This window comes from Sceloporus occidentalis, unplaced genomic scaffold, assembly GCF_023333645.1.
Source record: "Sceloporus occidentalis isolate IW3139 unplaced genomic scaffold, rSceOcc1.0.p SCAF_5, whole genome shotgun sequence".
Lineage (NCBI taxonomy): Eukaryota > Metazoa > Chordata > Lepidosauria > Squamata > Phrynosomatidae > Sceloporus > Sceloporus occidentalis.
This window is the reverse complement of record NW_028316985.1, coordinates 82,559,680-82,572,170: the sequence shown is the minus strand read 5'-3', so window position 1 is coordinate 82,572,170 and position 12,491 is coordinate 82,559,680. Positions and strand designations below refer to the sequence as shown.

General features: G+C 38.4%; 1 protein-coding gene across 7 annotated transcripts in view; it reads right to left on the bottom strand.

Moving 5' to 3' along the window:
- The window catches only part of SRPK2 (SRSF protein kinase 2), a 124,256-nt gene that overhangs the window by 74,863 nt on the left and 36,902 nt on the right, over positions 1-12,491 (bottom strand). For 3 of the 7 annotated variants that reach the window (XM_089524554.1, XM_089524555.1, XM_089524556.1), the window contains exon 2: positions 7,174-7,237. The exons of 3 other annotated variants lie outside the window; for them this stretch is intronic. In XM_089524554.1, coding sequence (XP_089380680.1) covers positions 7,174-7,211 — 38 coding nt within the window. In that variant the 5' untranslated portion in view covers positions 7,212-7,237. Of the gene's footprint in view, positions 1-6,577; positions 6,655-7,173; positions 7,238-12,491 lie in introns of those variants that run through there. One more of the 7 variants, XM_089524551.1, reaches the window with a different exon arrangement.

Here is a 12,491-nt window from a genome sequence, read left to right as displayed (position 1 = left end):
AGGATAACACTCAAAATGAGTACATCTACAATAATCCTTAGTTAATGAAATAGATGTGTGACATTACCTCTTTAGCAGAAAAGTTGGTACCAGAGGCAGAAATAACATGGAGAGAATAGGAATAGGATCCTATACCACAAAAAAGAGGAGAAGTTCAACATATAAGTAAAACAAAAACATTGTGAACTTGCTAGAAACCACCTGAAACTTTTCCCACAATAGATTGAGGGATGATGTTTTTTTCTTTCACCAGCCTCCACTTTTCTTATGATTTCCATTTTTCTGGATACACACTTATAGATCTATGCTTTTCTGAACTTGCTGATGAGGCAGGCTTATCTGCTTGCCCCTTTTTTCTGTTGTGCTGTTCACTCATACTGAGAAAAGGATACTGGAGGCAGCTGCTATCTACCTTGTCTGCTGTAGGTAGGCATACAAGCAAAAGGACTTAATTTATTTGATTTATATCTCACTTTTCTCCCAAATGGAACAGGGCAGGACTGACAAGAATAGAATCCCATTCTTTCCCAACTCAACCTTCATTGTGTTGTTTACTTCAGAAAGACTGCTAAGTTTCTTCACCCTTGACCATCCTCCCAAATGCAACAAGAAGAAAAAAGGGGGCCTGGGCAAGCATACAATTATTACTTTGTAAAAGGTAGCTCCTTTGTCAAAGGCTTTGTCAACTGAGATATGCCTGTACAGCAAGCACATGCAGAGCAGAGCAAGTATACAGTGATTACAAACAGCATGTATGGAGTGATATAAGTCAAATACTATTTCGTAATAGAAATTCTTCCATTATCATATATTTTACATTCATATTATTCATCACAAAATAAATCAAATTTTAAAAATACAAATCAGTTAATGACATAAAAATGGATTAAAAACAACAGCCAAATCCAACATATTTCAGGTGACTAGCAATAGGAAACATGCATATGTGTTTCATCCATGGGGTCTCGGACATACACAAATTCATATATTAATCATATTAATACATGAAAACATGAACAGTCAGCCTTCCATATCTACGGATATTGATTTTGTCATTTTATATGAGGCACACCATTTTAGTACCCATTGTATCTAATGGGACATGAGCATCCATGGATTTTGGTATCCACGTGGGCCCTAGAACCAAACCCCAGCAGATACCAAGGGACTACTATTAGTTTTCAGCATGACTTTATTTCTATTTAAAAAGTTAAACAATTTCACAATTTCACTATTGTGCTGCCAGGTCTTAAATATTTATAAATATTCCAAGAAACATGATTTCCATACAAACTTCAAATTTGTGTAGTTTATTTATAAAATGACTGCTTACTTTCATTTTTTAAAAAAAATAAATTTCGCATTTCCCTTGAAGTATTTTGGGCTATTGGAAAAACCTCCGATATGTTTACACAAAACATTAGATTAATTAAGATAGTAAGCATCCCAGTCAAATACCAACTGACTTAAAACATCAGGAACATTTCTAGAAAACTGTACTGTATGAGCATGCTATGCATAATATGCTATGATTAAAAAACACCAGCGTTACAAACATACTATATATACCAGCGATGGAGAGCCCATGCCACGCATGCCAGAGGGGGCACTCACAGCCCTCTCTGTGGGCATGCGATCCATCACCACAGAGGAAATGGGAGAACTCTTTATGTCCTTTCCGACTGGCCAAGATTCCTATTTCTTCTTCTGGCTCGGCTTTCTACTGGCCAGAGCAGACATGGGGAGGGAACCTTTGTAAAAAGCCAAGGTGATCCTTTGATGGGAAAGGGGCGCAGAAGTGAGTGGGAAGGGTTGTTTCTCCCACCGGGCATTATTTTGGCTCCGGCTACCCTTGGCTTCCAGGGTCCTGGAGGAGCCTCAATGGCCTGAGACACTGCTGCTGCCGCCACCGTCCCCACCACGGGAAGGGAGGCTTACAACTTGGGTAGGAATTCAAAGAACCAGCCATTTTTACCATTGCTTTCATTTGAGGATTAGACTGTGTGACTTGCCCAAGGTCACCCTGGGGTTTTCATGGCCAAAGTGGGATTCGAGCCCTGGTCTCCACAGTCAAACGCTCAAACCACTAGACCGCGCTGGCTCTCTATATTACATATTTGTTGTTCTTGCTATCGCAGTATGCCTTCTGTGACATCCATCCATTAACCCTTGACGATGATTCTGTGCAATTCTACCATTACAAAACTGTCGTATAATGCTAAGTTATGTTTTAACTGATATTATTACTGTTGTTACGATGTATTATATTGGATTTTTTTGTATTTTACTGATTGTATTTGTATGTTTGTATTGGGTTGTAACTCCGCCTCAATCCGCCGGGAGAGGCGGGGAAATATAAATAAATTAGTACTAGTAGTAGCAGTATGTTTGTAGTTGTTGTTGTTGTTGTGTTCCTCCAAACTGTTTCCAACTTATGGAGATCTTAAGGCGAACCTATCCCGGGGTTTTCTTGGCAAGATTTGTTCAGAGGGGATTTTTGCCATTGCCATCATTTGAGACTGAGAGAGTATGACTTGCCCAAGACCACCCAGGGGGTTTCATGGCCAAGCTGGGATTCAAGCCCTGGTCTCCAGAGTTGCACGCTCAAATCACTACACCACACTGGCTCTCACTATTACATATTTGTTGTTCTTGTTACTGTAGTATGTCTTCTGTGTTTTATTACATTTGTTGTTGTTGTTGTTGTGTGCCTTCAAGTTGTTTCCACCTTATGACGACCTAAAGGCGAACCTATCTTGGGTTTTTCTTGGCAAGATTTGTTCAGAGGGGATTTTTGCCATTGCCTTTCCTTAACGCTGAGAGTGTGTGATTTGCCACCGAGTGACCAGGCTTGGTCCTCTTCCTTTTCAGGACCTGTTTTCCATTCCAACCTCCTCTCCAGGAGGGATTCCAAAAGGTCCTCCATTTTGAGCAGGGCTGGGAAGGATGGATTTAATATTTATATGAGTGGCGTTTTTGTTTTGAGCTTTTATTTGGTCAGGTCCTCCATTTTTTCCTTGTGTGTTTTTCCCCTGGAAGTCCCCCCCCCACACCAGGTGACTCCTGGTGCGGGAACGCCACTGAGTTTGGGCACTCAGTCTCTGAAAGATTCGCCATCACTGGTATATACTCATGTGTAAGTCTAGAAATGTTAATCATATCTTGTTGCTTTAAAAGCATTTATTTATTGTATATGCTCATGTATAAGTCTCAAAATTTTAGTCAAAAAATTGACCCCAAGAACCTGGGTCAACTTATCCATAGGTCAATATAAGTACCATACTTTAACTCTTATTTAAAAAGGAACCGGCCCCTTCCTTGAGTAGAGTGGCGAAAGGTGAGAGCTTGTCCATCCAGGGAACACCTAAAAGAAGTACCAACGCTTCCTACTCTTTCTGACACAACACCACGCCTAACCTTTTTGAATGCCTGCGTGAGAAAATGGCAACGGTGGCAGCTCTTTCACATTTCCCATTCAGGGAGTGCTGAGAGGAATTGGGCTTTGAAGGATTTGAATAAGATATTTGTAAATGTTGGTCAACATTTCTGGGTTAAAATGAGGCAACATTATCATATTAAAGTTAGAGGCAACAATCACTACTAACATAGTCGCCATTTTCTTTGCTTTGCCTTTTCATCCTTTTTGACATGTGTGCATTTTCTAACCCCACCTGTGCCTGGTCACCTCCTCCATACACTGTACAGCCACAATTTACCGTAGTTCCCTCCTCCTCCATCCAGCCTTTAGAGTGAGCACAGTTATGCAGCTGGAATTTTTAATGTTCTTTGGTATCGTTTTCTTTTGCTTTGTCCTTTAAAGCCTTTGTTGCATGCCTCTAAGTTTCACCCTCGACTTATCCACGGGTCATATCGAAATCCATCATTTTGGCCCCAATGCTTGCCCTTGACTTACACATAAAATCAACTTATGGTCGGTTATATACAGCAGCTAAATCCAATGTTGTGCTAGTAGTCATCCTGGAAAAAGGTTTTCTCCTCTCTCACTTTCTGCAGCGTTTCATATTGCCCAAAAACTGGCTCCAGAATATTTCACAGCCTTTAAAGCTGGTTTTGGGGGAGGAATGACAAGGAGATCATCATCTCCCAACTCCTCTGGAATTCTGCCATGCCAGCAGAACTGTATCTGCTGATCCCACCCATATACATGAAGTCATGGAGAATATGCACACATTAGCACCATGAATTGCACGTTTCAAAAACAACTCATTTTATGTTGGCAAATGTCTGTCCCTGTCAGCTATTTCACACTGTAAAAATAAAGCAGTTTGACACAACTTTAATTGTTATGACTCCCCGCTGTGGAATCCTGTGATTTATACTTTGGTGAGATGGGGGAAGTACCGATGGACAACTCCGTGCTGCCCATCTATGCCCCATGTCTGTGCTGCAGCATCCCCATGCTGCAGCACAGATGCACTGCAAAAAAGAGCGGCCTAGAGTGGCTTCTTTTTTGCAACGCCGGAAGCAGGAAGGAGCACCGCCATGACACCACTTCCTGCTAGTGACATCTGGTCGCTGTACAGCGGCGGCATAATGGCAGCCCCCATATAGATGGGAGGCCGTCATAATGCCAGCATCCATACATACTAGGGTTCGGGAGCATGGGGTTGCTGCACACTCCTGAACCCTAGTATCAGCAGCACCACGCCACTTTTGGCCCGTGTGTACTGGGCTGCAGTCAGCCTGGGCTGCCAGAGAGTTCTGACACCTCACCAAATTAAAAATCCTAGAATTAAACAGGATGGAACCATGACAGTTAAAGTGATGTCAAACTGCTTTATTTCTACAGTATGGATACACCCTGTGTCTACTTATAGAATGTTCTAAACATCTCTTGTGCAGGTGCAAGTGGGCACATCTGCATACAGGTATCTGTGTGCAGGCACAAAGACAAATAACAAATAAAAACTTTTACTGATATGTCAGTTTATCTACATTCACAACTTCATGTTAATGGAAATGTTCATAATTTATGCTTGTCTTGTAGTACTTTTCAACTTTTGGTTTCTCCACCTGGAGCTAAAAGTAGAACACTGACCTATCTTTCCTAGGTAAGTGATAAATTTTATAAAATGCTGAAATTACTTCCTACATTCAGAAGAACATAAGAATGTCCCTAAGATAAAACAGCCACAAATTCAGAGAAAGGTAAAGTCTCTCTAGAATGGGGCCAATGCAAACAAGAGAGACTTCTGTTCTATGATTTTTATACAGCATATCATTATGTAATTATATCAAAAGGCTAAATACAACTTCAGCAATTATATATAGCCTTTTCTGTTTAACTGTATCTATTCCATAACTGGCTTTATTTTAATATTTACAGTTTTAATGGTGTATTTACAATATACATGAAATATGCATGTTATGATATGTGCTGTCATCTTCAACCACACTCCATTCTTGGACATATTTCATGGTTTAATAGTATATTGTGTACCCTTAAATATACTTCCTCTTTATCTAAGCATGTGTATGCATGCATTATGGAAACCGATTAATTCCAATCAACTGTCAGTTTTCATCCCAAATTTAAAAAATAATTCTGAACAACATGAGCTATCAGTTCCTTGATAATATACACATTTAGTAGATAACAATGTGATAATTGGCTTTATCCCAATAGCACTACTATTCCTTAAGAGAAAACATAAAATCACAGTTGGCATTCTTTCCCTTGCTATTTTCATCTCCAGCCTCCTCCCTAACGTCATCACCACCACCATTTTATTGGCATAACATTTATAGCTCATATAGAACCAGGTTAGGGACGGAAAAACTGAACACTGAACACTATCAGCTTGGTAGCTCTGAGCATCTATTTCTGTATCAACAACTAAATCCTTTCATTAGCTTTCTCATATTCTGAAAAGGCACATTTAAAATACATGCACATACACATAAAAGAAAAAAACATTGTCTTCCTTGTTCTCCTACTCCACCCCATACACCATTTTATGTATTTTTCTTGCTGTGACATCTTGTCACAAAATCCACCATAAAATACATCCATTTTGGTTACTGTCACATGTTTTTCCTTTTTACACATGCAAATCCGATGAAACTACTGCTATTTTAAAGCTATACATGACACAAACTAGAGGCTGCTTTTTAATTATATGCTTTATCTTTTCCTGATTAGCTAAGATGCATTAAGTGTACTGCAACTGTGTTCCATTATGCACATCTTGATGAATATTCGGCACAGATTTAACATTTAGGTCTACTAAATTAATTATGCTGTCACCTCCAATAAAAGAAATGACTGCCAAAGACAGAACTGTACCACAAATATGACGATACATGCATTTTTTAAAAAACAGAAGTACTGCTGCTATATATGAAATATATTTTATTTAGCATACATTTTAGCAGCAAAAAATAATCTTAAAGAATAAGATGGTTGAACAGATGTGTTTGTTAGGCACACTGCAGGCTAAGTAAGCAAAAATATTACTTAAATACATAATACCCAAATTACTTATTTTGAATATTAGAAGCAGACTGATGGATAAAAGGATTGCTCTAAAACACCTCTGAGTCATTTTGTCCTTACCTGCGGGCATGAACCATTACTGCATGCAGTGACTGCTCCATTTCCTAGCACAGACTTGAAGCAGCATCACATCTCTCACAGAATGTGACTAATTCATAGGTTTGCAATTCCTAAGCTATTAGCAAAGGACACTCCCTTTCAACACAACATAATGCTTTTAAACCCACTCTGTTTTCTACCAGACTAAATTCAATAATACTAGTAATATAATCTGCAACGTTCATATGAAATACCTCTGAATCTAGATTTTTAAAAGATGAAGCTTTTTTTCACTAGTGGAAAATACACACACACACACACACACACACACACACACACGAACACACATTGCAACAACAGTATAAACATACATATCCCCCGACAACTGTTTTATGGATTTGCATGCTGCACAGATTATAGGCTTTTTAATGGAATTAAAAAAATAGCCCTTTGCAAACGTCAAAAAGCTTAACGAGAAGCACAAATTCAATTAATACATTACAATGGCAAGCATGCAATACATCAATATAATCGGCAAACATGACAAGAAAAATACCCTATGCTGCATCTTAGCAATACTACACCATTAATTGTTCATGCAGGAGATGTAGCTGTACCTTTCTGAAGAGGACGACTTCTCAGAGTTAACTGACATCAGCAGCTCAATCTTCTGCTTGATTTCTGGAAAAATCAGAAAATATTCACCACCAAAGACTGCCTGCCCTTGTTTTCCAATGCCTTATTAGAGAGATTTTTTTCACTAATCCCCTTTGTTCCAAATGAAGCCACAAGGTTCACTGTACTTCTGCAGAGGCAGATCCAATGGTGCTATAAAATAAAAAGCTCCAGAGGCATTGGGCCTTGCTAAACTACGCACATGACTGTTTATGAAAGCAGGAAGTACCATTCCTTTCACAGAGAGGGGTGTTTTCCCTTTTGAGCTTGAACTGACATTTACCAGATGATTCTTAAAACAGACTGCATGCAGAGGCACATTCCTGCTGCTAAGAAAGAAAATCCAACAAATGGATTTTGGATTTACAGAGCTGTATAGGAGAAATCTATTTGTTACAAGGTATTTTAAGAAATTCCAGAAAATTGTTTTTCCAGTCTTTTTGTCACAAGGAGGCATTTAGGCACCAATATAGACTAGAAATAATGACCAGAAATAAATAACCTATTTTCCAAATATTTATTTAATTTCATTCTGGGCACAATAACATGATTTTTTAAAAGTGGTTTTCCCCCACTCCAAGCTTCCCCCTGTTAATGCTCTCAGCCAACAAACAGCAACGCCCACTATAATGTGTCAGAGCTGGTCTGACATATTATATTTGCTTAAATTGAGATCAAACGGAGATGTTAAGAGCCTTATCAATTTTCTGGAAAGGGAGAGGTTGACATAACATATTTGATGCAAGATAATGATAAAATCAAAACCTGTACAAATTTCTTCTGGGGGTTAAAACCCCTAGATGTTTTTTAAAAACTGTATTTTTAAACTTCCAAAGAAGAAAAACTGGCTCTTTTAGGCAGTTACATAAAAACAACAAAGACTATCACGCTAATTAGAGAATTAAAATTAAATGCAAAAAGTACTGAAAATGACAATTACATTATTAACCTTGAATTATATAATTGTCACTGCCAATACTTTCTGCATTTCATGCCCGCCCGACCTCACTGTTTACAACCCCCATCAATGTATGGATACCGCAAATCTGGAAATTCTGGTAATTCTGATGAAACAGGCTACAGTCAACTAGAGCTCATGCTAGTGTGTAAGTATATGTGTGGAGTGGCTGTGTGTGTCCTTAAGGTGATAACAGGATGATGTTTTCCAGTTGTTTCTCATCAGGCTTGTATCAACTGTACGAACTTACATGGCCTACTCTATGCTTAATATGATTGTATATACAGCGCTGTGTAAATTTACAGCGCTTTATAAATAAAGGTTAATAATAATAATAATAATAATAATATGTATAAAACATAATTTGAATCTTAACATCTTTTCTACAAAACAAAAATATTCACAGGAATCTGAATGAAGCTAGACCTAGAAAAATAACCCAATGAAAGTCTGTAAGTAGTAATACAAATATTATACCTACAAAAGAATCAGTGTACAAGCCTATGTGTCAAACAACAATACTTTCACACTGTGTCATTACGAGTTGCTTAGGGCCCAAACAGACAGGCCAAAATATAGGTGCTTCAGGTCACTTTGGAGGTATGCTGTTTAAATGATACACGCATCTTAAAAGGCCAGAAACTTTGCCAAAGCTGCCCTCCAGCCCTTAGGACTCTGCATTTAAATAGCATACCTCCAAAGTGACCCAAAGCAGTTTTATTTTGGCCTGTCTGTTCGGGCCCTAACTTAACAGTCAGCAATCTGGACCACTGAGGGGAGATTATCCCTTTTCTCCTGTATTCTACCCCAACTCTTCTGTCCCAGCTCCCACCCATCTAGCCAGGACCTATTTGGCACAGACAGGAATGCTACTGTTGCCAAGGGCATAATCCCCTGTCTGCTAAATACAGTACAGTTGGCCCTTCTTATACACGGATTTTTTTATACAGATTCAAGCATCCACGGTTTGAAAATGTTCCAAAAAAGTATAAATTTCAAATATCAAACCTTGATTTTCCATTTTTTTTATAATGGACACCATTTTGCTATATTTAATGGTACTTGAGCATACACAGATTTTGTTATCCACGGGGGATCTTGGAACCAAACCCCAGCGTATAACAAGGGTCCACCGTATTAGCTTCAGTGGATACAATAATCTGAAACACAGCATAAGAGGAAGGTCAACCCTCTTCCCCAAAATCTAAGTTCCCAATTCCAACCCACAACTATCCTACTATTTTAAAACTATGAAACATTCATGCAATGACAACTTACGTTTTTAATATAACATGCAGTAAGGTTTTCAACCTGAGAAAAATATGTAAGCACCAATACCAAGTGGTCATTTTTGTGAAAACAGCAAAAAAGTAAAAGGCATTTTAGAGTATATTCAAGTCTTTTTCTAATGGTTCAAGAAATAACACTGTTCTGTTACCCTTGATCAAGCCTCATTCCATGGATCCTTCCCATCTGTGGGGGTTAATTCTGGGCCCTCCCGCAAATGGGAATAAACACAGATACTTACACCCCACATTATTCAATGGGTGTTGACGTGCACGTGTCCCCATATAACTTGCCACATGCCCATGCGGCTACTAAATACTGTAATATGTGTATGACGAGCCGCAGATGCTCCAATCTGCAAATCGCCAGTCCGCCTATGCAGCAGAGCCACTGTACTGTTCAGAGCTACAGGTGCTACAAGAAGAATGCTGTAAGGTAGAAAACATTCACAGGAAAGCTACACAGCTGATCTAGATAACAAAGGAAATGCTGAAAGAACTGAATATGCTTAGTTAAGAAAAATGGTGGGGGGGGGGAAGGAAGAGAAATGCTCACTGTTCACAAATATTTAATAGCATTGATTTTTTAAAAAGATGGATAAAGAACATTTTCCATCCATTCACAAAAAGACTGGAAGCTTTAGATTTCCGTTCAGCATTACCTACTATATCCCCTCAGCAAAGAACTACCAGGGAATAGGCAAAACTATGAATTTTCTTTCAGGAATTAAGATATCTTTCGTATTTGGGCAACCTGATTTGATTGGGTGATTATTTATTTTCCTCCAACTTTATAATTCTGTAATTTTAAATTACAGAACAAAACAAAGAATTTGTAAACAAAAGCAACACGTTTTGAAAATGAGAGATCAAGTAACACGTGCCTTCTTTTGATTTGCTACCTCCAGTCATCATTAGATAATATTAATCATTACTTGAAAACATACTGAAATTCTAATGCAATAAAAGAATGGTTAAACAAATCAGCTAAACATCTCAGACTACCTGACTACAGCAGAAGATGGAATTCCTCTAATTCACTCATTCATCTTAAATTACTCTTCTCATGAACCTATATTACTAACTAGGGGAAATCCATTTTCATGTGGTAGCATTTCAAGACCATCAGTGAAGAACTGTAATTCTAATGGGAGTAGAATCAAAGAAGACTTATGACATTAGTCAAGTTTAAAACTGTCACTTTCAAGGCCAAGTTGAAAAATAATGAAGCTCAAAAACAAGAAAGTGTCTTTGAGACTTAAAATTCCAGTCATAGAACTAAAATTCATCCCATAAGAGTTCATGCCAGTGCAAATGTTATCTTTGAGGAGTCACAAAACCTTTTCTTCTTTTTGATGGATCAGATTAATTTACTTCCTGCTCTAGAAATCAAATTACAACAGATTTTAATTGATCTACTCTGACTGAGCCTGGATTCAACTATATTTTCCTGAGAATGAAAATATATTTGCCAATATTTTGTACAATTAAAAGATTAAAACTCATATTATGCAAGCTGAAAAGGTAGACAGTAGAGTAAACACTTACAATGTGATGAAAGAAAAGTAAGTAAAGTATGTGAGAGGGGCATTTTGCAAGAATGCTTATATATTATCTAACAAATCCTAGAAACATGTTCCTCGATAAATGTTTAAAACAAACATGTTATAATGTGAGAGTGTGACATTCATGAGCATTATCTTGATAAAAAATAAATACAGTGGACCCTTCCCATCTGTTCAGTTCCTCTTTCCCTCCCCGTGAATGGGGAAAAACATGGACAACTGCACCCCATGTTATTCAACTGGCGCAAAGTGCATGGGTCCACATCAACGTGTCCATGAGCACAAGCCACCATTTCATAATATGGGGCTTAGTGAGCCACGGGTGTTCCAATCTGCAGATCACTAGTCTACTGTTGTAGCAGGCATGCCCATTATAAAATGAAAGATTTGGATGGAACATCTTCCATTGTCTCTAGTCTTTAATCAGCAGCTCCAATGTTGTGAATGTGAAATACATGCAGTATTTTGGTTTAGTTCTTTCAATGGATTATTTGCTTCACTGATGGCAGAGCTGCCTAAAAGAGAAAAAAGTGAATTTAAGAATTTAAGAAGTGCAAGACAACGAGCAACTATGAAGAAAACTCTGTTGGTACTGTGCTGTTAGCACAGAGATGGTAGCAAGAGCAACTGGACATGGAAGCTTTTTTCCAGACCCTATGTTGTGCTGGACAGAAATCTATGCTATGGTTTACCCAGCAAAAGCAGGAAGATGACACAGAGATGAGATGAAAACTTCAAAACCAAAGGGTTTTTTCACATCTTTCATGTCTTGTTGGGACAGAGTTGTTCCCCTTCAGCCAGCACTGACTGGCAAGAGGAGGAACCGTGCAAGTGAAATGGTTCCTGACACATGTGACTGTTTATCCACATTATGCTTTGCAAGAATAATCCACTGCAAAAATCTGTCAGTGTGTTTGGGTTGGAAGAGGAAAGAACCAAGACGTTTTTTAACATTTGCAGTATGCCTCTTATGTTAATGTCCTCCTTGTATCTGTTGGCTCTTGCACAGAACAAAAATGATTGACAGAACAATCCTACATGTGTCTATTCAGTACAGCTTACTCCCAGGTCGGTTTCCCCACACCCAGACACACTGTTCTTTGATTACTGTTTTATGCTTGTGGTTCTAGAAAGGTGTGTATAGGATTTCTGTCTAAACCTGGCATGTAGCTGTAAGATCTTTTTCACATGTAGCTCAATTATGTAACTGTTTACACCAGCGATACACAATTTTCAGTCTTTAGGGCAAATGAGTCTTCAGTCATTCAATGTACAGCTCCAGTAGCTGGTAGAAAGTACAAAGGCAGGCTTAACGTTGAACATAAAGAAAATAAAAGTAATGACCACCGAAGACCATCACAAGTTCAGCCTAGACAATGAAGAAATAGAAATAGTAAAAGAATTTCCATACTTGGGATCAAACATTGATAGAAATGGGGACTGCAGTCAGG